At 41.1% G+C, this 27,079-nt stretch overlaps 1 protein-coding gene across 1 annotated transcript in view; it reads left to right on the top strand.

Annotated features, from left to right (window-relative positions):
* Nucleotides 1-27,060, top strand: part of LOC106587038 (solute carrier family 12 member 2) — a 47,824-nt gene extending 20,764 nt beyond the window's left edge. The window contains exons 12-26 of the mRNA XM_014174894.2: nucleotides 612-735; nucleotides 911-1,012; nucleotides 10,259-10,414; nucleotides 10,598-10,697; nucleotides 18,428-18,539; nucleotides 18,670-18,810; nucleotides 20,831-20,937; nucleotides 21,205-21,284; nucleotides 21,652-21,801; nucleotides 23,802-23,924; nucleotides 24,152-24,263; nucleotides 24,497-24,583; nucleotides 24,975-25,110; nucleotides 25,653-25,720; nucleotides 25,859-27,060. Of these exons, the coding sequence (XP_014030369.1) occupies nucleotides 612-735; nucleotides 911-1,012; nucleotides 10,259-10,414; nucleotides 10,598-10,697; nucleotides 18,428-18,539; nucleotides 18,670-18,810; nucleotides 20,831-20,937; nucleotides 21,205-21,284; nucleotides 21,652-21,801; nucleotides 23,802-23,924; nucleotides 24,152-24,263; nucleotides 24,497-24,583; nucleotides 24,975-25,110; nucleotides 25,653-25,720; nucleotides 25,859-25,994 (1,734 nt within the window). The 3' untranslated portion in view covers nucleotides 25,995-27,060. The remainder of the gene's footprint in view (nucleotides 1-611; nucleotides 736-910; nucleotides 1,013-10,258; nucleotides 10,415-10,597; nucleotides 10,698-18,427; nucleotides 18,540-18,669; nucleotides 18,811-20,830; nucleotides 20,938-21,204; nucleotides 21,285-21,651; nucleotides 21,802-23,801; nucleotides 23,925-24,151; nucleotides 24,264-24,496; nucleotides 24,584-24,974; nucleotides 25,111-25,652; nucleotides 25,721-25,858) is intronic.
* Nucleotides 27,061-27,079: the final 19 nt, after the last annotated feature.

Below are 27,079 nucleotides of genomic sequence, written 5' to 3'. Positions count from 1 at the left end.
ATGGACTCCGATCCCTTTAATCATAGAGGCTATTGTTACTTTGTGTCTCTAAAATCATAATGTTGCTATTGCTATTGTCATGTGACAAAGAGTATTTTTTCAATTGAAACAACCAAATATCGGCCTTTTTCACATGAACTGTTTACTGTCATAAATTCAGTAGCCTATGCTACAAAATATTATATTCTGCCCATAGCCTAAAGAACAGCTACATGATTTAATGAAAAGCAGCAAATAAACACAACATTGTTTCACATTCTTTAATAAAAGACTCAGAAACAGAAACAGGCAATAGGCTACAGCTCGCTTCACAGTTTCCCGCCAAATAGGCCTACAAGGAAACTCTATATATCTCGACGACCTGGAGTGTGCGGGGGTCTGTATGCAGCGTAGTACATTCCACAAAAAGTTTTGCTCAACAAAAAGACACGTAAGCGGCTTAATCTGTGTCCGGGAAACCGCCCCTTAGACATTATTTTAGATATCCAATATTATGTCAAAAACGAGTATACGATATGTCCTGTCAATTGAATTGGATGTTAGACCTTTCCCGCTTTATACGCTTTATACGCTTGGATTTGGTATCTCAATGTGTATGTGTGGCTGTTTAGGCTTTGTGCAAGGACAACATCTACCCAGGCCTCCATGTCTTTGCTAAGGGATATGGAAAGAACAATGAACCTTTACGGGGCTACGTCCTCACCTTCTGTATTGGTCTGGCCTTCATTCTTATTGGTACGTTTTTTGTACATTATTGAGCATTATGGGTAATGAAGTCATTCTAGTTTCCAAATTGGCCAACAAACCGATTACTACAGTGTACAAAATACTTGAAACGATCCACTTCATTCTCTCCCTGTCACTCATGTATCAGTCTATTTATAGTTTTATTTGTGATTTCTCCCCATAGCTGAGCTGAATGTCATTGCTCCCATCATTTCAAACTTCTTTCTGGCCTCATATGCCTTGATCAATTTTTCTGTGTTCCATGCATCTCTGGCCAACTCTCCAGGTAAGGATTGGTTTTGATATATGTACTCTCCGATATGCTCACTGTCTTTTCATTCAAATTAGTCGTAGCCCTTTACACTCGTAGCCATATACGGGTTGAAAATGGCAGATTTGACTGATAAAGCCTAAATTGGAATGCAGCGGCTGTACATGCTATACATCATCACGGTAACCCAATTTCAACATAGACAAACCTTGTGTAAAATATGTTGAATTTGTACCTTTAAAACAATGTCAGATCTTCAACATTATATCCACTATCAGAAAAAAACAATAGGCTGGGCAGCACCACCTACTGGAGAATTGATCTATAGTTACCCTTTGGTTTCCCATCCTGGGTTTTAATCAAGCCCTGCTATGATATTTGTCACTGATTATTACCAATGTACTATCATGAGAATTAATTGTTTAGAGATCTCCACTTCCAAACAAATAGATTCACTGTTGCTATCGAAGTCATTCCAAAGGGTAGGTTTAACAAAGCAAATGAACCAATGTGTTTCAAGCTCTGGTTTATTTAACATGTAATGATATTTAGTGATATTGAATTGTGGTTGGTTGTCATCTACATTTTTATATTGTTTGCTAAACTGATAGACACAAATTAATGCCAGAATTACATGAAAAACATTTAAACTGGTGGAGGTCCAAACAGTTGGTGCTCTACCCTGAATGACAGGTCGCCACTGAGCCACTGGCTCAGATGCAACTATCCAAGCAGTAGAAACAGCTCCTTTAAAAGCTGATCCTTGGTTGTGTTGTCAACCAAACGCAATTAAATATTTTTTTTGTAATACAGTAAATAAATAGCCTAAAGTCAAAGCTATCTTACAAACTAATGTAACATTCAACCTTAAAATGAGAAAGACATTTATGGCCACATTTTCAAATCAAATTGTAATGGACACATACACATATTTAGCAGATGTTACTGTGGATTTAGCAAAATGCTTGTGTTCCTAGCTCCAACAGTGCAGTAATATCTAACAATTCACAACAATACACACAAATCTAAAAGTAAAATAATGAAATTAAGAAATATATAAATATTAGGATGAGCAATGTCGGATTCACTAAAATGCAATGTCGGATTGACTAAAATACAGTAGAATAGAAACAGTATATACATATGAAATTAGTAAAGCAGTATGTAAACATTATTAGTGACTAGTGTTCCATTATTAAAGTGATCAGTGATTCCATGTCTATGTATATAGGGCAGCAGCCTCTAAGGTGCAGGGTTGATTAACTGGGTGATAGCTGGCTAGTGATGGCTTTTTAACAGTCTGATGGCCTTGAGATAGAAGCTGTTTTTCAGTCTCTCGGTCCCAGCTTTGATGCACCTCTACTGACCTCGCTTTCTGGATGATACTGTAGCGGGCCGTGGCTCGGGTGGTTGATGTCCTTGATGATCTTTTTGGCCTTCCTGTTACATCGGGTGCTGCAGGTGTCCTGGAGGGCAGGCAGTGTGCCTCCAATGATGCATTGGGCAGACCACACCCCCCTCTGGAGAGCCCTGCGGTTGTGGGCGGTGCAGTTGCCATACCAGGCAGTGATACACCCCGACAGGATGCTCTCAATTGTGCATCTGTAAAAGTATTTGAGGGTCTTCGGGGCCAAGCCAAATTTGTTCAGCCTCCTGACCACACTGTCTGTGTGGGTGGCCCATTTCAGATCGTCAGTGAATGTGTAGGCCGAGGAACTGGAAGCTTTCCACCTTCTCCACTGCGTTCCCGTCAATGTGGAAAGGGGCGTGCTCCCTCTGCTTTTTCCTGAAGTCCACGATCAGCTCCTTCATTTTGTTGACGTTGAATGAGAGGTTATTTTCCTGGCACCATTCCACCAGGGCCCTCACCTCCTTCCTGTAGAGAAGGAGGTGAGGTAATCGTCATTTTTGGTAATCAGGCCTACTATGGTTGTGTCGTCTGCAAACTTGATGATTGAGTTGGAGGTGTGTGTGGCGACGCAGTCACAGGTGAACAGGGAGTACAGGTCGGGGCTGAGTATGCACTCTTGTGGCCCGTCAGGAAGTCCAGGACCCAGTTGCACAAGACGGGGTTCAGACCCAGGACCCCGTGCTTGATGATGAGCTTGGAGGGTACTATGTTGTTGAAGGTTGAGCTATAGTCAATGAACAGTATTCTTACATAGGTATTCCTCTAGTCCAGGTGGTATAGGGCAGTGTGCAGTGCAATGGCGATTGCATTGTCTGTGGATCTATTGGGGCAGTAAGCAAATTGAAGTGGGTCTAGGGTGTCAGGTAAGGTAGAGATGATATGATCCGTAACTAGCCTCTCAAAGCACTTCATGATGACAGAAGTGAGTGCTACAGGGTGATAGTCATTTAGTTCAGTTACCTTTGCTTTCTTAGGTACAGGAGCAATGGTGGACATCTTGAAGCAAGTGGGGACAGCAGACTGGGATAGGGAGAGATTGAAAATGTCCGTAAACACTCCAGCCAGCTGGTCTGCGCATGCTCTGAGAGCACGGCTAGGGATGCCGTCTGGGCCGTCAGCCTTGCGAGAAGCAGAGCCCACAGTCCTTGGGAGAGGGCCACGTCGATGGCACTGTGTTATCCTCAAAGCGGGCGAAGAATGTGTTTAGCTTGTCTGGGAGCAAGACATCGGTGTCCACGATGTGGCTGGTTTTCCCTTTGTCGTCCGTGATTGTCTGTAGACCCTGCCGCATATGTCTCTTGTCTGAGCTGTTAAATTGCGACTCCACTTTGTCTCTGTGCTGACGTTTTGCCTGTTTGATTGCCTTACGGAGGGAATAACTACACTGTTTGTATTCAACCATTTTCCCAGTCACTTTGCCATGGTTAAATGCAGTGGTTCACGCTTTCAGCTTAACGCGAATGCTGCCACCTATCTACGGTTTCTGGTTTGAGTAGGTTCTTATAGTCACAGTGGAAACAACATCCCATATACACTTCCTGATGAACTCAGTCACCGTGTCCGTGTATACATCAATGTTATTTTCCGAGGCTACCCGGAACGTATCCCAGTCCGCTTGATCAAAACAATCTTGAACCATGGATTCCAATTGCTCAGACCAGCGTTGAATAGATCTTAGCACAGGTACTTCCTGCTTGAGTTTCTGCCTATAGGAAGGGAGGAGCAAAATGGAGTCGTGATCTGTGTTGCCGAAGGGAGGGCGGGGGAGGGTCTTATAGGCATCCCGGAAGAGAGAATAGCAGTGGTCGTGTGTTTTCCCAGCGCGAGTACTACAGTCAATGTGTTGATAGAAATTCGGTAGCGTTTTTCTCAAATGTGCTTTGTTAAAATCCCCAGCGACAATAAATGTGACCTCAGGATATGTGGTTTCCAGTTTGCATAAAGTCCAGTGTAGTTCCTTGAGGTCCGTCGTAGTATCGGCTTGGGGGGGAATATACACGGCTGTGACTATAACTGAAGAGAATTCTCTTGGGAGGTAATACGGTCGGCATTTGATTGTGAGTTATCCTGTTTAGGATAGGGGGCAGTATTTTCACGGCCGGATAAAAAACGTACCCGATTTAATCTGGTTATTACTCCTGCCCAGAAACTAGAATATGCATATAATTATTTGATTTGGATAGAAAACACCCTAAAGTTTCTAAAACTGTTTGAATGGTGTCTGTGAGTATAACAGAACTCATATGGCAGGCCAAAACCTGAGAAGATTCCATACAGGAAGTGCCCTGTCTGAACATTTCTTGTCCTTCTATAGCCTCTTTATCGAAAATAGAGGATCTCTGCTGTAATGTGACATTTTCTAAGGCTCCCATAGGCTCTCAGAAGTTGCCAGAATGGGGAATGATGACTCTGCAGTCCCTGGGCGAAAAACAGTAGGGCTTTTGGAAAGTGGTCGTTCTGAGAACACTGGCGCACGCGTGCATGTGAAGACTCCATTTTCTATTTTCAGTGTTTGGACGAAAACAAGGTCTCCCGGTCGGAATATTATCGCTATTTTACGAGAAAAATCGCATAAAAATTGATTTTAAACAGCGTTTAACATGCTTCGAAGTACAGTAATGGAATATTTAGATTTTTTTTGTCACGATATGCGCTGGCGCGTCACCCTTCGGATAGTGTCTTGAACGCAAGAACAAAACGCAGCTATTTGGATATAACTATGGATTATTTGGAACCAAAACAACATTTGTTGTTGAAGTAGAAGTCCTGGGAGTGCATTCTGACGAAGAACAGCAAAGGTAATCACATTTTTCTTATAGTAAATCTGAGTTTGGTGAGTGCCAAACTTGGTGGGTGTCAAAATAGCTAGCCATGATGGCTGGGCTATCTACTCAGAATATTGCAAAATGTGCTTTCACCGAAAAGCTATTTTAAAATCGGACACCGCGATTGCATAACGGAGTTCTGTATCTATAATTCTTAAAATAATTGTTATGTTTTTTGTGAACGTTTATCGTGAGTAATTTAGTAAATTCACCGGAAGTTTTTGGTGGGTATGCTAGTTCTGAACGTCACATGCTAATGTAAAAAGCTGGTTTTTGATATAAATATGAACTTGATTGAACAAAACATGCATGTATTGTATAACATAATGTCCTAGGAGTGTCATCTGATGAAGATCAAAGGTTAGTGCTGCATTTAGCTGTGGTTTTGGTTTTTGTGACATTATATGCTAGCTTGAAAAATGGGTGTGTGATTATTTCTGTCTGGGTACTCTCCTGACATAATCTAATGTTTTGCTTTCGTTGTAAAGCCTTTTTGAAATCGGACAATGTGGTTAGATAAAGGAGAGTCTGTAAAAATTGACGTTTTGGGATTTCTGAGGTGTTTGTAATTCGCGCCACGCTCTATCATTGGATATTGGCGAGGCGTTCCGCTAGCGGCACATCAATATGTTAGAGGTTATTCTCGGTTGGGTGAACAAAAGGACTTGAGTTTCTGTACGTTATCACAATCACACCATGAGTGGTTAATCATGAAACATACACCACCGCCCTTCTTCTTCCCAGAGAGTTCTTTATTCCTGTCTGCGAGATGTACTGAGAACCCAGCTGGCTGTATGGATGGGGACAGTATATCCAGAGAGAGCCATCATTCTGTGAAACAGAGTATGTTACAGTCCCTGATGTCTCTTTGGAAGGAGATCCTCGCCCTAAGCTCGTCTACTTTATTGTCTAGAGACTGAACATTAGCAAGTAATATACTCAGAAGTGGTGGATGGTGTGCCCGCCTCCTGAGTCGGACTAGAATGCCACTCCGGATACCTCTTCTCCGCCTAAAGATTCTTGGAGGAGCCTCTAGGATAAGTTCAATTGCCCTGGGGGGTGGGAACAAAGGATCCAATTCGGGAAAGTCGTATTCCTGGTCGTAGTGCTGGTGAGTTACCGGCGCTCTGATATCCAAAAGCAATTTCCGGCTGTATGTAATAACACAAAAAACGTTCTGGGATAATAGTGTAAGAAATAACATACAAAAGAAACTAAATACTGCAATGTTGCTAAGGAGCTAGAAGCAGAGCTGCCATGTCTGGGGGCACCATCTTGCTGTTTTGAAGTTTAGAGGTTACTGTAACTATACATTTATTCTTATGTAATCATATACAGTGTGCATGTTCAAGATTGCATGCTAAGGTTGTGTCAGGTTTGTGGATATTTTCACAATTGCTGTAATAATCTGTGAGTAATCTCGAACAGCATTGATCCCTTGCACCATGTACTTTTAATGTCACCTCAACTGCAATCCAGGTCATTTGGTTATAAATAAACAAAATATCTGACATTGTCTTCCCATTTGAACTTTGCTGTGCTTTCAAATGGTTGAAAGCGCAGTGATAGACATTTGGGTGACAACTAAACCAAATATCTCACATTGTTTTTCTATTGGAATTTGGTTGTGCTTTTAGATGGTTCAAAGCACAGTGATAACGAGTGGCATGTATTCATGGATGCCAAGGGAACCCAGGCCCCCCCCCCAAAATGGAATATGCTTTGTGGACTTCACTGGACAGAGGTTGTTCTCCGGTTTGGTGATGAAACAAAGGTGTGGTTGAATTTATTCTGCCACTGTGTCTTCTTATTGTCTCGACCTTTAGGCCTGCAGTTGAAGTTGGACGTTTACATACACCATAGCCAATGTCATAGTCCGTGTATGTAGAGGTGGCAGGGAAGTCAGGCGCAGGAGAAAACAGAGTGGTTTAAAAATGGAATATTTATTTCCAAAACCAACGTAGAAAAGAATCCGGGTAAAACAATAACCCGTCGCACACCGATATAGAAACAACACGTACATAACAAACAAACAATCACCGACAGAGAAATGAGGGGAAGCAGAGGGTTAAATACACAACATATAATTACTGGGATATGAAACAGGTGTGTAAAGAGACCAGACAAAACCAATGGAAAATGAAAAACTGATTAATGGTGGCTAGAAGGCCGGTGACGTCGACCGCCGAACACCACCCGAACAAGGAGGGGCATCAACTTCAGTAGAAGTCGTGACAGCCAAATACATTTAAACTCAGTTTTTCACAATTCCTGACATTTAATCCTAGTAAAAATTCCCTATCTTAGGTCAGTTAGGATCACTTTATTTTAAGAATGTGAAATGTCAGAATAATTTCAGCTTTTATTTATTTCATCACATTCCAAGTGGGTCAGAAGTTTACATGCACTCAATTAGTATTTGGTAGCATTGCCTTTAAATTGTTTAACTTGGGTCAAACATTTCAGGTAGACTTTCAAAAGCTTCCCACAATAAGTTGGGTGAATTTTGGGCCATTCCTCCTGACAGAGCTGGTGTAATTGAGTCAGGTTTGTAGGCCTCCATGCTCGCACACACTTTTTTCAGTTCTGCCAACAAATCTTCTATAGGATTGAGGTCAGGGCTTTGTGATGGCCACTCCAATACCTTGACTTTGTTGTCCTTAAGCCATTTTGCCACAACTTTGGAAGTATGCTTGGGGTAATTGTCCAATTGGAAGACCCATTTGCGACCGAGCTTTAACTTCCTGACTGATGTCTTGAGATGTTGCGTCACTATATCCACATAATTTTCCTGCCTCATGAAGCCATCTATTTTGTGAAGAGCACCAGTCCCTCCTGTAGCAAAGCACCCCCACAAAATGATGCTGCCACCCCCGTGCTTCCCGGTTGGGATGGTGTTCTTCGGCTTGCAAGCCTCCCCTTTTTTCCTCCAAACATAACGATGGTCATTATGGCCAAACAGTTCTATTTTTGTTTCATCAGACCAGAGGACATTTCTCCAAAAAGTACTATCTTTGTCCCTATGTGCAGTTGCAAACTGTAGTCTGGCTTTTTTTATGGCGGTTTTGGAGCAGTGGCTTCTTCCTTGCTGAGCAGCCTTTCAGGTTGTGTCGATACAGGACTCGTTTTACTGTGGATATAGATACTTTTGTACCGGATTCCTCCAGCATCTTCACAATTTCCTTTGCTGTTGTTCTGAGATTGATTTGCACTTTTTGCACCAAAGTATGTTAATCTCTAGGAGACAGAACACCTCTCCTTCCTGAGTGGTATGACGGCTGCCTGGTCCCATGGTGTTTATACTTGCGTACTATTGTTTGTACAGATGAATGTGGTACCTTCAGGCATTTGAAAATTGATCCCAAGGATGAACCAGACTTGTGGAGGTCTACAATTTTTTTCTGAGGTCTTGGCTGCTTTCTGTTGATTTTCCCATGATGTCAAGCAAAGAGTCACTGAGTTTGAAGGGAGGCCTTGAAATACATCCACAGGTACACCTCCAATTGACTTAAATTAAGGCAATTAGCCTATCAGAAGCTTCTAAAGCCATGACATCATTTTCTGGAATTTTGCAAGCTGTTTAAAGGTACAGTCAACTTAGTGTATGTAAACTTCTGACCCACTGGAATTGTGATACAGTGAATTATAAGTGGAATAATCTGTCTGTAAACAATTGTTGGAAAAATGACTTGTGTCATGCACAAAGTAGATGTCGTAACCGACTTTCCAAAACTATAGTTTGTTAACAATAAATTTGTGGAGTGGTTGAAAAACAAGTTATAATGACTCCAACCTAAGTTTATGTAAACTTCTGATTTCAACTGTAGGTTGTAATCATATTGATCAACGTCTCAACCAAATATTACCCAATTATATCCACGTTGAAATGATGTGGTGTGCCCAGTGGGCTGGCTCTTCTCTTCACAGCGCTGGATGGGTTTTGACTGACAGCCATTCTGAATTTGAGCACCTAGTGCGACAAGAAGTTGCCCCCATCTCTCCCGCTAATTGGGTAACTTAAAAAAAAAAATGTGTTGTCTGAGTGAGGGAAATGCTGCAAATTAAGAGGCCTATGTATTTTGCTAAACACCCATGAGTCAAAATGTGCAATTCACATTTCCATATCATAAAACTCAAGTTCACCGCGGCACACACACCTGAATGCAGTCATGACTCTTTTCTATGCGCACCAAAATTATTATCTGTTTCCCTGAATTGCTTTGTGTAAGCTTAACACTGTAATATCATATTTTATAACTTAGGCATGTTGGCAATAGAACAAGCTTTCAAATGATTCCCAACTGACCCAGATTGCGATTTATAAAATGGACCATTTTTGGATTGTGTAAACAACAACAGTAATTGTGTGATGGCGGGGATGCAGGGTTTTGTTCAAAACAACTACAAGCGTGCTTGCTCTAGATACTCAACGGCACAGCTAGGAGTGTTCAAAAAGGCACCTTATAGTTGAAGACTCTTCTTTGAGTCATAAAAGTGCATCAAAATTACTTAGGAAATGTGCACACTTTGGAGAGGTGTTTGCCCACTTGGCGACACTAGTTAGTCCTCTCACTCAAACCTTTGTAATTTTTTGTCTTTCCAGGAATATTCTTATCATGTATCCCGAGTATTTTCAGATTTCGTTATCAACAAATGCGGTGAAAAGTACAATAAATGTCAAATGCACATAAATTCAACAGTGTAATGTTTGGATTCATCATTGTGGCAGGTGAACTGTCTTCACCTTTGGTCTAATAATTTTCCCATTATCTCCAAACAGTTCCCTTTCAATGGCTACCATGGTTATGCAAATGCTTTTATATTTCTTCTGTAAGAAACATTTCAATTCAGCCCTGTCCATATAGGCCAATTCCCACGAGTGTAAAGGGTTAAATGACTTTCTAACTCTGCTGTTGTTACACACTGATGTCACTACATATATATTCCCAGTACGTGTTTTGTCAATATGAATTTATTGTTAATGTTTTGTTCTACCGTACATTGTGCTCTCTCCCTTCTAAACAGGATGGAGGCCAAGCTTCAAATATTTCAATAAGTGGGTCTCGCTGGCTGGAGCCGTGCTTTGTTGTGCTGTCATGTTTGTTGTAAACTGGTGGGCCGCCCTTATGACCAATATCATTGTCTTGGCTCTCTATGTATATGTCAGCTATAAGAAACCAGGTAAATGGTCCTCTTCTCACATAGTATTTGAGTGTATCTGGGACAGAAAACTATAGCCAGTCTTTTCTCTCTGCTGTAAGAACACTGTGTTGATGTCGGCTGTTGTTACACTTCTGTTCAATATTCGTCTCTAATCTATTGTTTTATTTTTTCTTTATTCTTTTTCATTTTATTCTCGCACAGATGTTAACTGGGGCTCCTCCACTCAAGCCTTGATCTATAACCATGCCCTGACACACTGCCTCCTTCTCACTGGTGTAGAGGACCACGTCAAAAACTTCAGGTAGCATAGCAGCAGGTCCTTTAGAGGAGCATCAGCGTAACTGTTGCCACATCATGCTGCACACTACTAAAAAATACCCACGTAATATGGAATGAACCTTACACCTTGACGTTGTGTACTTCAGCAACAGCATTCAATGTTCAACATCAAGGCCCATTTATACCAAGTGTCTCAGAGTAAGAGTACTGATCTTCGATCAGGTCCCCCTGTCCATTCATTATCATCTCAAATGCAAATTCGGGATCTTAAATTACTCTTTACCTTTATCTTAAATTACTCTTTTATTTCAGTTTTTATAAATTTGAACAAAAACTATACATTGTACAATGCTCCACAATATGTGAAAGTGTATATCTTGGTATTGTGCTTCCAATGAGTGGTATTATACAGTGGATGGTTAGCGGTGTTATGGTGCGTGCATAACCACGCGGTAACTCATTTACCACATTTGGGGAAAATACACCTGAACAGCCCTACACAACTGGTAATTATGAGTTAAATCAGCCATGAATCCCATTGTGACATGGGGAGCTTGTTGTGTGCAATTGAATGCAAGATTCACAAAAGAAAATTAACATTAACATGTATAATTTTTGTGGTATGCCTTTAGGATGTGTCATGTACAATAACAATTCATTCTGACTAAATATATTTTAGCAGCGGCAACCTATTAGAAGTATTGGGGGCGTAGTGCTTTTTGGCCTCCAACGAGACGGATTATCAAGCCAGTAAAAAAAAAGCTAGAGTCGATATTTTCGCCCTGCAGAAATCTTATTAGTATAGTAAAAAAAAAAGGTCCGTTTTAAGTTTTTGTTGCATTTTTCGCACTTCTGCATCTGCGGTGAAAGGTGACACAGCTAGAGTGGTGTTTGTCAGACCTTGAGACATCCCAAAAATCGGTCTTCTCACAAAACTCTCACGAACACGATGGTGTTCTTCGTTTTGCTCTACGACACCCACAAGCGTCTTGAGACTTGTCTGAAGTCAGTACAGACGATCTGCCAACTTCTGTCTGTAGTGTCCGAACAGTTTGGGCTACACACTAACATGTGCAAAGGTCAGAACCTCACGAACAAGTACATGTCGGTTGTTTTGCTCTAGGATGCCTACAGGCCTCACAAGACTCGTCTGAAGGTACCCCGGTGCCAGTTAAAAAAATGAATGGAAGTATATGTATAAGGAGACTGTTTAGTGCTACAAATAAGGGGTTAAATACATGTAAAATATATAATAATAACTCATGTTTCCTGATCTTATATCTCTCAGCAGGGACATAACTAGAGATTCATGGATAGGGGGCTAAGCCTCTTTTAGGGGGGTCTGGGCTTACTCTCACTTATACAGCTCACATGTTGATCTCTGCCTTGCACAGAAGCCTCTCTTTCTGCATGACCCTTTAAGATATCATGAACAAAATCTATTTATGCCTAACAAAAGTAAAACATATGCTGTCATATGCTGTCCAAATTTAACTGAAAGCTTAATATCTACTTGCTTTTTTTATCACTAACCTCTCTCAGCCCTGTCAGCCTCCAGCTTCTTTCCCTCATTCTTCTCTGCTGTGTTTTGACATGTATTATTATTAAACTCATTTTTACAATAACTCAAGGCTTAATATGTGTTAATCAGTTTCAGTTTGAATTTGTTTGTTTGAACTGGTAAAATCTTCATTTTTCACCGGATTGGCCTTCGACAGAGCTGCTGGCACTGCCTCTCTCGAATAATATTCGTATATCCATCTAACGTTAGTCGTTAGCTAGCCTACAGTTGAGAAATTGAGGATAATACAATGACATTGTGATCAACACTATGTCACCTTTTCTAGACATGACCTACTGATAATTGTTTTGCAATGGCCTACTGAATGAAAGCAATTGAGTATGAAAAGATATGTGCATGATGTTACGTCATCTGTCTCATTTATAGCCTGGCACAGATAGCAAAACTACATTAAATACAATGTTAATTAGATATCATCGCCACATAACTTATGTTGAATTTAAAAGACACCGTTAACATTAACATTAGCTATCTCGCAACGTCTGTTACACTGTAACTTACAGGCAGCCTCACTAAATCCGTAAACATAGGCACCCTCATAGATATCATCCTGACCAACTTGCCCTCTAAATACACCTCTGCTGTCTTCAACCAGGATCTCAGCGATCACTGCGTCATTGCCTGCGTCCGTAATGGGTCCGCTGTCATGCGACCACCCCTCATCACTGTCAAATGCTCCCTAAAACACTTCAGCGAGCAGGCCTTTCTAATCGACCTAGCCCGGGTATCCTGGAAGGCTATTGACCTCATACCATCTGTAGAGGATGCCTGGTTGTTCTTTAAAAGTGCTTTCCTCACCATCTTAAATAAGCATGCCCCATTCAAAAAATGTAGAACTAAGAACAGATATAGCCCTTGGTTCACTCCAGACTTGACTGCCCTTGACCAGCATAAAAACATCCTGTGGCAGTTAGGAAAGCAAAGGCTAGCTTTTTCAAACAGAAATTTGCATCCTGTAGCACTAATTCCCAAAAGTTTTGGAACACTGTAAAGTCCATGGAGAATAAGAGCACCTCCTCCCAGCTGCCCACAGCACTGAGGCTAGGAAACACTGTCACCGCTGATAAATCTACGATAATCGAGAATTTCAATAAGAATCTCTCTACAGCTGGCCATGCTTTCCACCTGGCTACCCCTACCCTGGCCAACAGCTCTGCACCCCCCGCAGCAACTTGCCCAAGCCCCCCACTCCCCCCGCTTCTCCTTCACCCAAATCCAGATAGCTGATGTTCTGAAAGAGCTGCAAAATCTTGACCACTACAAATCAACTGGGCTAGACAATCTGGACCCTTTCTAAAATGATCTGCTGAAATTATTGCAACCCCTATTACTAGCCTGTTCAATCTCTCTTTCGTATCGTCTGAGATCCCTAAAGATTGGAAAGCTGCCGCGGTCATCCCCCTCTTCAAAGGGGGAGACACTCTAGACCCAAACTGTTACAGACCTATATCCATCCTGCCCTGCCTTTCGAAAGTCTTCGAAAGCCAAGTTAACAAACAGATCACCGACCATTCTGAATCCCACCATCTCCGCTATGCAATCTGGTTTCTGAGCTGGTCATGGGTGCACCTCAGCCACGCTCAAGGTCCTAAACAATATCATAACCGCCACCAATAAAAGACAATACCTTGCAGCCGTCTTCATCGACCTCGCCAAGGCTTTCAACTCTGTTAATCACCACATTCTTATCGGCAGACTAAATAGCCTTCGTTTCTCAAATGACTGTCTCGCCTGGTTCACCAACTATTTCTCAGAGTTCAGTGTGTCAAATCAGAGGGCCTGTTGTCCGGACCTCTGGCAGTCTATGGGGGTGCCACAGGGTTCAATTCTCGGGCCGACTCTTTTCTTTGTATATATCAATGATGTCGCTCTTGCTGCTGGTGTTTCTCTGATCCACCTCTACGGAGACGACACAATTCTGTATACATCTGGCCCTTCTTTGGACACTGTGTTAACAAACCTCCAAACGAGCTTTAATGCCATACAACACTCCTTCCGTGGTCTACAACTGCTCTTAAATGCTAGTAAAATGAAATGCATGCTTTTCAACCGATCACTGCCCGCACCCGCCCGCCCGACTAGCATCACTACTCTGGACGTATCTGACTTAGAATATGTGGACAACTACAAATACCTAGGTGTCTGGTTAGACTGTAAACTCTCCTTCCAGACTCACATTAAGCATCTCCAATCCAAAATTAAATCTAGAATCGGCTTCCTATTTTGCAACAAAGCCTTCTTCACTCATGTTGCCAAACATACCCTCGTAAAACTGAGTATCCTACCGATCCTTGACTTCGGCAATGTCATTTACAGAACCGCCTCCAACACTCTACTCAGGAAATTAGATGTAGTCTATCACAGTGCCATTCGTTTTGTCACCAAAGCCCCATATACTACCCACCACTGCGGCCTCTATGCTCTCGTTGGCTGGCCCTCGCTACATATTCATCGCCAAACCCACTGGCTCCAGGTCATCTATAAGTCTTTGCTAGGTAAAGCCCCGCCTTATCTCAGCTCACTGGTCACCATAGCAACACCCACCCGTAGCACGCACTCCAGCAGGTATATTTCAAAGGCCATCCCCAAAGCCAACACCTCCTTTGGCTGCCTTTCATTTCAGTTCTCTGCTGCCAATGACTGAAATGAATTGCAAAAATCACTGAAGCTGGAGACTTATATCATATCTCCCTCATTAACTTTAAGCATCAGCTGTCAGAGCAGCTTACCGATCACTGTACCTGTATACAGCCCATCTGTAAATAGCCCAGCCAACTACCTCATCCCCATATTGTTATTTTTTTGTTGCTCTTTTGCACCCCAGTATCTCTACTTGCACATCATCATCTGCATATCTATCACTCCAGTGTTAATGCTAAATTGTAATTATTTCCACTCTGGCCTATTTATTGCCTTACCGCCCTAATCTTATTGTATATAGATTTTTCTATTGTGTTATTGACAGTACGTTTGTTTATCCCATGTGTAACTTTGTGTTGTTGTTTTTGTTGCACTGCTTTGCTTTATCTTGGCCAGGTCACAGTTGTAAATGAGAACTTGTTCTCAACAGGCCCACCTGGTTAAATAAAGGTGAAGAAAAAAAGAAAAAGAAAATATATATACAGTGGGGCAAAAAAGTATTTAGTCAGCCACGAATTGTGCAAGTTCTCCCACTTAAAAAGATGAGAGAGGCCTGTAATTTTCATCATAGGTACACTTCAACTATGACAGACAAAATGAGAAAAAAAAAATCCAGAAAATTACATTGTAGGATTTTTTATGAATTTATTTGCAAATTATGGTGGAAAATAAGTATTTGGTGAATAACAAAAGTTTATCTCAATACTTTGTTATATACCCTTTGTTGGCAATGACACAGGTCAAACGTTTTCTGTAAGTCTTCACAAGGTTTTCACACACTGTTGCTGGTATTTTGGCCCATTCCTCCATGCAGATCTCCTCTAGAGCAGTGATGTTTTGGGGCTGTCGCTGGGCAACACGGACTTTCAACTCCCTCCAAAGATTTTCTATGGGGTTGAGATCTGGAGACTAGCTAGGCCACTCCAGGACCTTGAAATGCTTCTTACGAAGCCACTCCTTTGTTGCCCAGGCGGTGTGTTTGGGATCATTGTCATGCTGAAAGACCCAGCCACATTTCATCTTCAATGCCCTTGCTGATGGAAGGAGGTTTTCACTCAAAATCTCACGATACATGGCCCCATTCATTCTTTCCTTTACACGGATCAGTCGTCCTGGTCCCTTTGCAGAAAAACAGCCCCAAAGCATGATGTTTCCACCCCCATGCTTCACAGTAGGTATGGTGTTCTTTGGATGCAACTCAGCATTCTTTGTCCTCCAAACACGACGAGTTGAGTTTTTACCAAAAAGTTCTATTTTGGTTTCATCTGACCTTATGACATTCTCCCAATCCTCTTCTGGATCATACAAATGCTCTCTAGCAAACTTCAGACGGGCCTGGACATGTACTGGCTTAAGCAGGGGGACACGTCTGGCACTGCAGGATTTGAGTCCCTGGTGGTGTAGTGTGTTACTGATGGTAGGCTTTGTTACTCTGGCCCCAGCTCTCTGCAGGTCATTCACTAGGTCCCCTCGTGTGGTTCTGGGATTTTTGCTCACCGTTCTTGTGATCATTTTGACCCCGGGGGGTGAGATCTTGCGTGGAGCCCCAGATCGAGGGAGATTATCAGTGGTCTTGTATGTCTTCCATTTCCTAATAATTGCTCCCACAGTTGATTTCTTCAAACCAAGCTGCTTACCTATTGCAGATTCAGTCTTCCCAGCCTGGTGCAGTTCTACAATTTTGTTTCTGGTGTCCTTTGACAGCTCTTTGGTCTTGGCCATAGTGGAGTTTGGAGTGTGACTGTTTGAGGTTGTGGACAGGTGTCTTTTATACTGATAACAAGTTCAAACAGGTGCCATTAATACAGGTAACGAGTGGAGGACAGAGGAGCCTCTTAAAGAAGAAGTTACAGGTCTGTGAGAGCCAGAAATCTTGCTTGTTTGTAGGTGACCAAATACTTATTTTCCACCATAATTTTAAAATAAATTCATAAAAAATCCTACAATGTGATTTTCTGGATTTTTTTTCCTAATTTTGTCTGTCATAGTTGACGTGTACCTATGATGAAAATTACAGGCCTCTCTCATCTTTTTAAGTGGGAGAACTTGCACAATTGGTGGCTGACTAAATACTTTTTTGCCCCACTGTATATATATGCGACCAAGCTTTAACTTCCTGACTGATGTCTTGCTTCAATATATCCACATAATTTTCCTGTCTCATGATCCCATCTATTTTGTGAAGTGCACCAGTCCTTCCTGCAGCAAAGCACCCCCACAGCATGATGCTGCCACCCCGTTCTTCACGGTTGGGATGGTGTTCGTAGACAAAGCTTTGATTATGACCAAGTCTATAGTAGTTCTCTCTCTCTCTCTCTCTCTCTCTCTCTCTCTCTCTCTCTCTCTCTCTCTCTCTCTCTCTCTCTCTCTCTCTCTCTCTCTCTCTCTCTCTCTCTCTCTCTCTCTCTCTCTCTCTCTCTCTCTCTCTCTCTCTCTCTCTCTCTCTCTCTCTCTCTCTCTCTCTCTCTCTCTCTCTCTCTCTCTCTCTCTCTCTCTCTCTCTCTCTCACACATTCACAACGTAGCCTATCTGCATGAATTCGTTGTGTCAGAGCCTTTTCCTGTCCGTTTACTATTAGCTAGCAGTCTCAAGCCACAGAAGTAGCTAACGTTAACCAAAATGTTAGCTACAACTAGGTCTAACAGTCACAAGCGCATGCAGCAGCAGTCTCCCCCAGGTCCTAGTGCCCGCCCCGATAAGTTTAAGATGTGATGGAACAGTTGACAAAAAAAAAAAATATCACAGAGAAAATATATTGACTGATATATTGATTTATTTAGGGGGGGGCTAATGAACAGGCCTAGCAACATCCCTGTCTCACTTCAGAACAAATTTCCTTTAGATTTTTTGGGGGACTGTTGTAGTGAATCTGTTATTCATTGCTTTTGTATGGACTAATAGCAGTAAGGCCCACAATTGTTTTTCATCAAACAATTTTTGTGGATATTTTTTTATACTTCGAGCGGTCTTAAAATTCCAAATCAAAGAGCTAAATGATCCTTGGTATGACCTTCTTAAAACAGTTCCATATAGCTTAGTAGACAGGGTTTAGACTTTAGGGGGGTTTAATGTGTCATGCTGTGTTCTGTGATTTAAAGGTTAAGTTTGTACACTGCGCCTACTAAAGTTTCATTGCATTTTGTTACAATATGATTTGGCACAGTTTGTATATTTGCCCATTTTTAAGTGCCTGTTGGAATATATTTCACAAAACATTTCCAAATAAATGTTTTAATATATTTACCTACTATATATGTAAAAATATATTCTAAAATACATTCTTTCATGTATTTCAGAATGTATATTTAAAATCATTTTCTAATCCATTTAACTGATATTGTGATTTAAATTTTACACACATGCGTATATATAGATTTGACTGTAAATACAATACTTAATATTTGTTGGAATGTATTAAAATCTAGTAAATACATTTAAAAGAAATACATTATTTGGCCAATTAAAAAAATTTCACATGTATCCTGAAAAATGTATCGATTATTATTAATTTTTTTTTTCATATGGGATAGACCCCAGTGTCTGGTGATGACTGGATACCCCAATGCCCGGCCTGCTTTACTCCATCTGGTAAACGCATTCACTAAGAACGTAGGCCTTATGGTGTGTGGCCACGTCCGCACGGTACGTATCATTACAAGCCTAGCCGCTAAGCCTTATCAACTACAAAGCATCTCTGTACATACATACACAGTATACATCTTACATATAGTTTACAGCTTACTCATATTTTGATTGTTTTCATTGTCCTAAGGTGTCCCGTCGGCCAAACTTCAAGGAGATGTCTCTTGATCATGCCCGCTACCAGCGCTGGCTGCTGAAGAACCGCATCAAGGCCTTCTACACCCCTGTGTTTGCTGAAGACCTGAGACATGGAGCTCAGTACCTTTTACAGGTGATTGTTCTGCATTGCACTGCTATAATATGTGGTGTATCCTCAGTGTGGTGTCTGCCTAGCCTGGTACCAGATCTGTTTATGCTATCATGTTAAAACCTCTTGGGGCTAGGTGGGACGCTAGCGTGCCACCCGTGGTGCACTCCATCAACAGCAGGTGCATTTCAAGAGCGGCAAATTTGAATCCAAATAAATGTCAAAATTCAAATTTTTCAAAAATACAACTATGTTACACCATTTGAAAGATAAACATCTCCTTAATCTAACCACGTTTTACGATTTCAAAAAGGTTTTACGGCGAAAGCATAAATTTAGAGTATGTTAGGACAGTACATTTACAAGAGTTGTGTGTAATGTTTTGTCAAGTCAAAGACAGGGTCACCAAAACCATAAAACCAGCTAAAATGATACACTAACCTTTTACAATCTCCATCAGATGACACTCCTAGGACATTATGTTAGACAATGCATGCATTTTTAGTTCTATCAAGTTGATATTTATATCCAAAAACAGCGTTTTACTATGGCATTGATGTTGAGGAAATCGTTTCCCTCCAATAACCGGCAGTCAAGTCAGCGTCACAAATTAAATAATTAAAATTAGAAAACATTGGTAAAATATTATATTGTCATTTAAAGAATTATAGATTTACATCTTTTGAACGCAATCAACTTGCCAGATTTAAAAATAACCTTACTGGGAAATCACACTTTGCAATAATCTGAGCACTGTGCCCAGAAAAATACGCGTTGCGATACAGACTAGACGTCATGTTGGGGAGATCTAAAATCGAAAATACTATGTAAATAATCCATTACCTTTGATTCTCTTCATCAGATGTCACTTCCAGGTATCACAGGTCCATAACGAATGTAGTTTTGTTCAAAAAAGCTCATCATTTATGTCCAAAAATCTCCGTCTCGTTAGCACATGATGTAAGCCAGCCGGACTTCTCGTCATGAACGAGGGGAAAAAATATATTTCCGTTCGTTCAAACATGTCAAACGTTGTATAGCATAAATCATTAGGGCCTTTTTTAACCAGAACATGAATAATATTCAAGGTGGACGAATGCATAGTCTTTTATAACGTATTGGAACGAGGGTACCCAACATGAAGTAGCGCGCCAGGTGTCTAATGGGACATCACCGTTCCATGGCTCTTGTTCGGTCAGATCTCCCTCCAGAAGACTCAAAACACTTTGTAAAGGCTGGTGACATCTAGTGGAAGCAATAGGAAGTGCCAAAATATTCCTAAACCCCTGTGTTTTTCAATGGGATAGGTTTAAAGTCAATACAACACATCAGGTATCCACTTCCTGTCAGAAAATGTCTCAGGGTTTTGCCTGCCAAATGAGTTCTGTTATACTCACAGACACCATTCAAACAGTTTTGGAAACTTTAGAGTGTTTTCTATCCATATATAATAAGTATATGCATATTCTAGTTACTGGGTAGGATTAGTAACCAGATTAAATCGGGTACATTTTTTTTATCCAGACGTGCAAATGCTGCCCCCTAGACCCAACAGGTTAAGTCTTTTTCATGACCAGGAGTGGCATGATGGCACAAATGAACTGGTTCCCAGGCTCTTGTCTATCATGATCTTTGGCACATTGAAAATCACCATCTAACCTTGATACAGGAGATATTGGCTTTGAATATCGATAATAATCATTGAGTATTCCTGGCATTTTTATTTATTTATTTATTTATTTAACCAGGCAAGTCAGTTTAGAACAAATTCTTATTTACAATGACGGCCTAGGAACAGTGGCTTAATCTGCCTTGTTCAGGGGCAGAACAACAGATTTTTACCTTGTCAGCTCAGGGATTTGATCTTGCAACCTTTCAGTTACTGGCCCAATGCTCTAACCACTAGGCTACCTGCCGCATAAGGAGGTAGTTATGACCACACTTTGTGCACGTTGTTCAAGGGATTTTTATTGAAAGCGTCAGGTAATGGCCTTCCAATATTAATATGTTGATGGAAAATTAAGTAATTTTTTTCATCTTCAAGGCTACAGGTTTGGGGCGTTTGAAGCCCAACACACTTGTAATGGGCTTTAAGAACAACTGGAGTGATGGCGAGATGAAAGATGTGGAAATGTATATCAACATCATCCAGTAAGTGTATCTAGTTTGACTGACTACATGGTTTGCTCTAGGGTGAAGTTTCCCCTAGGTACAGATCTAGGATCAGCTTCCCCTTCCCAATCCTGACCTTAACCATTAGACGGGAAAATGCTAAACCCAAGATCAGCATATAGAGGCAATTTCAACCTACATCGCATGCTTTCCTGAGGAAATCATGATTGAAATCACTTTAGCCATCTATGGTTATACTATATTCCCTCTTCAGTGTTAGTAACACGTTGTGCGGTTGTGTTTCAGTGATGCCTTTGACTTGCAGCATGGTGTTGTCATCATCAGACTACAGGAGGGTCTTGATATCTCCCATATTCAAGACCCAGGTACAGTATTGTGTCATGCTGTGTTCTTCATTTGCCCAGGAACACTCATTCAACACACTCATTCCTCACAATCAAGTTTAACATTCCTTAGTAGTACAGACATAAAGTGGATAGCTTCAGATGGATTGAGCACACATCCCCTTTCTAGCTGTTCTATGGATTTTTTCACAGTAGTAAGGGTGCATCCGAAATGGCACCATATTCCCTGTAGTGCACTTATAAAGCGCTGAGATTTATTTCTGTTATTATTACTTCTTTTGACCAGAGGACTATTTAATGCACTATATAGGGAATATAGTTCCATTTCAGACGCAGCCTAAGGACTAGATAAAGTGCTCTGAGATTTGCCTGATTGCCCCTTCTCCAGATGAGCTCCTGTCATCCCATGAGAAGAAGGACGTGGGTATGAAGGATGTAGTGGTGTCTGTCAACATGGTTGGTAAAGACTCCGAGGACAGTAACTCCTTTCCTCCATCCCTGATCACCAGTGCTCAAAACAGCCCCCTCATTCTCAGAGGTAATCTTTAGACTAGAATGAGTATATAGGCACAGTGCTTCACAGGTAATGTTGTAAAACATAAATACTCAGATTAGGCCTATTCATGTCTTGAAGTCCACTTTTAGTCCAGTTGACTTATCCTGGGTTCAGGAAACCAGCTCCAAACAACCATAAACAGGCCTAACTCGCACTAAAGTAATTAATGTCTACTGTTTATGCTCTGTTGAAAAGCTACAATGTGTCTTAGTCAGTCCCTCCAGGATTTTCTAAATCAACAATTACCTGTGTATTATGCAAGGGATTGCAAATTTGACCAATCACTGCACTATTTCCGCACAAAACAGTCAAATCATCACAATATTATGTCATAAAACTGACCCATCACTGCAGTACAAAAAGAGGGCTCGCAATTTCAACCAATCACCACATTATGTGGTTCAATCAGCGACACGTCAACAAACTTTTTCCCTTAACAGCACATTTTCCAAAGAAATTTGACAAATTCAGGCCATTTGGCAAAGAGCATCCCCCAAAAATGTTTTCGCAACCATGACTCGTTGAGCCATTATTAAAAAGAGCGGAAAGCAGCACAATCTGATGAATAAAGTATTTTGCAAAACTATTTTGAACTGGAATAAATCCTGCACTTACTAACAATGACCAACACAGTTCCAGTCAAAACAGAAGATTGTATGAAATTCTGCAGCCTACTATATCCAACCAAACTCCATTTGTTGCCACAACCACTATCATGTATCTTAGTGGTTTTCAAAAAAGAGTGGTACAAAACGTGAACCCCTGCGCACGCACATGGACATGTGTACACCAGAACACACGCGCACAATTGCTGCGCAAATGTATCCTGTCAGTACTGCCATACTGACAGCATTTTCAAAAACGCAAGATAGGCTACAGAAATATACTGTGTTTTAAGCTGAAAGGAGCTGAAAGTCATTCATGTTAGCAGCCAATGTCAACTAGGGATATATCACGTCACTTCTCTGGAGTCCAGAGCAAGCAAAATCATATGGCCTACTTGTAGCAGAGATTGCAGGATCAGATGGAAAGCATGTTCTGTCTGCACTGTGCCATCACTTTGGAGGGCAGCCTCCCTGCACAGCGAAAGAAAAGGGGGATACCTAGTTAGTTGTACAACTGAATGCATTCAACTGAAATGTGTCTTCCACATTTAACCCAACTCCTCTGAATCAAAGAGGGGCTGCCTTAATCGACATCCACGTCATCGGCGCACAGGGAGCGGTTGTTGGCCAACTGGGTATCCCTGTTCTTCCTCACAAATATTGTAATACATTTGCCAGAATATGTTACCAGAATATGTTACATCATCATCCCATAATATTGAAGGCAGTGCAATGTTACAGCTGCTTATCTTTAAAAATCCAAACTGTGGATATATCAGAAATATGAAAATGATCAATCGAATCAGCAGGTTAGCATATTGTTCTGGCAAAGATGAGTCAGTAGTAGATTGCTAAACTGTATTTTATTTGGATGATAAATGTAGGCCTACTCTGTTTTTGCCCAGGCAAAACTGGCTTGAGTAAATGAAACAAGTTATTTCTGGTCACTAATCTGAATATGCGCAGCGTGCCCGACTTTGCGTGCCAATGCTGAATCAAGATGTGCAACATTTTAGTTCTGAAGCATATAGGAGAATTTACCGATGACATGTAGGCAGTGGGTTCAGAGCAAGAACGACCAAAAATGTATACAAAAAAACTGGAAGGGCAAATGGGCATGTGCTCTGCACAGATAGAGCCCTCTGTGCATGTGCCTTGTTGCCATACAAAATGCCAGAATTGCCACAGCAAAATCGAACATTTTTGCCCTGCAAATATCACAGTAAAACTGTGAAATCATGGAGGCACTGCCTAGTATACAACTGTGCATGCCCAGCTAGTGAGACATATTTTCCTATGGGAAATTCTAACAGTCCACAGTCAATTACCATCTTTGATAATAACTGTGTGACTGCCTTTGATGTGGTTGCTCCACAGAGACGAAGAGAAGTGCAAAGCCACTGAGCCTCACAGACCAAAGGCTTCTGGAGGCCAGCCAGCAGTTCAAGAAGAAGCAGTGCAAAGGCACAGTGGATGTGTGGTGGCTGTTTGATGATGGAGGTACCGTATGGCAAGTCAATGCTGTGATTATATTATTAAGCACCAAATGAACGAAAACTGACTAAAATAGGCATTATATCCAATAGGAAAAGCAAATTTTCTGTTGCAAAACGTTTTGCTACAGTGAGCCCCAATGAATATGACCCAAGTGTCAACAATCAGATTGGACCCCAAAGAGTCGTCATTTCTTACCATCACCCCTTATTTATCTGTTCCAAATGTTACAGGCTTGGCTCTGTTGATTCCGTACTTGCTCACTGAAAAAAAGAAGTGGAAGGACTGCAAAATCCGTCTCTTTATTGGTGGGAAGATCAACAGGATTGACCATGATCGCAGGGCGTGAGTTATCGATCCTTCAGTCATGATGTGAGGTTGAGGAATCTATAATATAATATATGCCATTTAGCAGCTGCTTTTATTCAAAGCGACTTACAGTAATGCATGCATTCATTTTTTGTATGGGTGGCCCCAGCCGAAATCGAACCTCCGATCCTGGTATCGCAAGCGCCATGCTCTACCAACTGAGCCCCATAGTCTGAAAAATTGAGATTCTTTCTCCTGTTTTTTAATAGAATGGCTGCTCTACTCAGCAAGTTCAGGATAGATTTCTCTGCGATCTATGTGCTCGGGGACATCAACACCAAGCCAAAGAAACACAAGTAAGATGCCTGCTGTGTCAAGATCATATTCTATTTACATACTGTATAAATATATTTAAAAAAAATGTATTTTCAGATTTGATTGATCAGAGAGAGAGGGTAACAGTAGGGTAAGGTTGTATCATAGGGCAGTAGACCAGATTCAAACCTATGCCAACACTGTAGATATGTGGCTGGAGGATGCGGCATTACCACTAAACCAGCCAGGCCCCAAGATCATGTTCAACATGAAGTCATTTATAGGTCACTGAGAAGCCTCCGTCAAAGAAACTGTGCAATATGTGAAGTACAAAGAAACCCATTAGCCTAGGACTATAATAACAATGTAATCATAATTATAATGCAATAATAATGACGTTCATTCTGTGTACCGTTTACCTGTCTCTTGTAGTGTGCTTAGCTTTGAGGAGATGATCGAGCCATATAAGCTAAAGGAGGACGACATGGAGCAGGATGCTGCAGAAAGGTTGAAGGCTGAGGAGCCTTGGAGGATCTCAGACAACGAGCTGGAGCTCTACAGGGCCAAGGTCTGGATCTTTTTAAGTTAATTTCTGAATTTATTGAACATATATAGAGGGAGGATGACACTGGGGAAAGTTAGAGGTTGTGTCAAAGGGCAATAGGCCAGATTCTAAGCTATATTGACGTCGAAGACGTGTGTGGGAGGCTACGGCAATACCGCTAGACCAGCCCGGCCACAAAGGTCTGGATCTTACTGCCACGCAGTGGGGCAAATACAACCTGCGTCCACTGTCCTTTACTTATTACAGTGTACACCACAAGAATCTGAATAGAATTTTGAATGGAATACTTTTCTACACTTTGTAAATATTATTTGCTTTGATTTCTCATACAGGTTACACAAGTAAACACATAAGCCTTGTTTTAGTCGCATAGAGCATACAGTGCTACACAGTAAGAAAGTAAGAAAGCCTACAGGGTTTGACCATATGTCGTACTACAGTCCCTAAACATTGGCAGTATAGAAAGCTATTTGAGAGGGTGCCATTGCCTAGTGTCCTAGGATAACTAATATAAGCTGAGTTGTTCTTATTTCTTTTTTCCCCAGACTAACCGACAGATCAGATTGAATGAATTGCTGAAAGAACACTCAAACTCAGCAAAACTCATCGTTATGTAAGTAGTTATATTACATTATGTCTAGAACACAAATATAAAGCGATAGTATTGAAATGGACTGTTGATCTATTTAATACTGTCTGTCTGTCCGTCCGTCCGTCCTTCTGACCGACTGACTCTCTCTCTGTCCAACAGGAGCATGCCATTGGCCCGGAAGGGAACGGTGTCCAGTGCCCTCTACATGTGCTGGTTGGAGACTCTGTCGAAAGACCTGCCTCCTATTCTCCTAGTACGAGGCAACCACCAGAGTGTCCTTACTTTTTACTCTTAAAATTCCTTGCGCTCTCCATTTAACTGACCAAAACTGTTATATTAGGAATTTATAGAATGGGGTGGGGAGGGGGGTTAAAAAGTGTGCTTAAAGTGCATGTTATGGATATTATGGAACTAATTGTGTACTAATTGCATTCGCTTTACATCAAGTATTAGTAGAAGTAGGCTAAAGTACCATAAATGGTCTGCCATAACAATTCACTAGTACAGTAGGCCTAATTGTAACGTCACATAACAATACTGCGGAGTGTCTAAATAAACACATTTTGCTAATCTATGTAGTTATACACTAGTCTGGGTACCAGTCTTTTTAGCTATCATTCCAGTCATTGCCACTCCTTTCCAGCTAAACACACCTGTACTGAGATTTGGCATATGAGACAGAGTACAAAGAGTGTAATGTTACCTAAACAGACTAGTACCCAGGCTAGTTACACATGTAGAATGCAGGTCACATCCTCTTGGAGCCTCAAGACTTGTGTTCAATGCTGTGGTGAACTAAATTATTCCATGATAAATTCACACACCAGTTAGCTGACTTGAATGCAGTCAGAAGTGTTTTTATTTATATATAATGCTTCTTTGAAATTACATTTAGTCAACTAATATGTAAGGGATGGGGGGATATAACAGGCCAATGAGAAATTGTTGTGGCTGTTTGTCTTTATGTATTATTTGACACCGGTTGGTTTTCATTGCCCCCTTGATGACGATAGCTAGATTGTTAGTATTATCTGAGATTGAAATATTTTCATTTTACATTGTGTTTCTTAAAAATGTTGAATATTTGTTTGGTCAATAATTAATCTTCCATTAGATTCTTTTGTATCTGAACAATGGTTGTTTTCTGTGTGTTGTCTTGTCTTTTTGATGACAGTCGTTACATTTTTTATTTAAAAGGTAAAACAATCTTTAAAAGCAAAGCCTCTATATTCTTAAATAACATTGTTATAGCCTATTTTGTACATTATGAAATTAACATCAACCACAAACAGTCAGTAGCCTATTGTGTGATTTGTAATCTGGTCAGGCCACAAAATAAATCATGCTCACTTGCAACACTAGGATTTGTGTAGTACGTCA

This window comes from Salmo salar, chromosome ssa26 (assembly GCF_905237065.1).
Source record: "Salmo salar chromosome ssa26, Ssal_v3.1, whole genome shotgun sequence".
Classification (NCBI taxonomy): domain Eukaryota; kingdom Metazoa; phylum Chordata; class Actinopteri; order Salmoniformes; family Salmonidae; genus Salmo; species Salmo salar.
The sequence above is the reverse complement of the archived record's forward strand: the minus strand, read 5'-3'. Positions and strand labels throughout refer to the sequence as shown.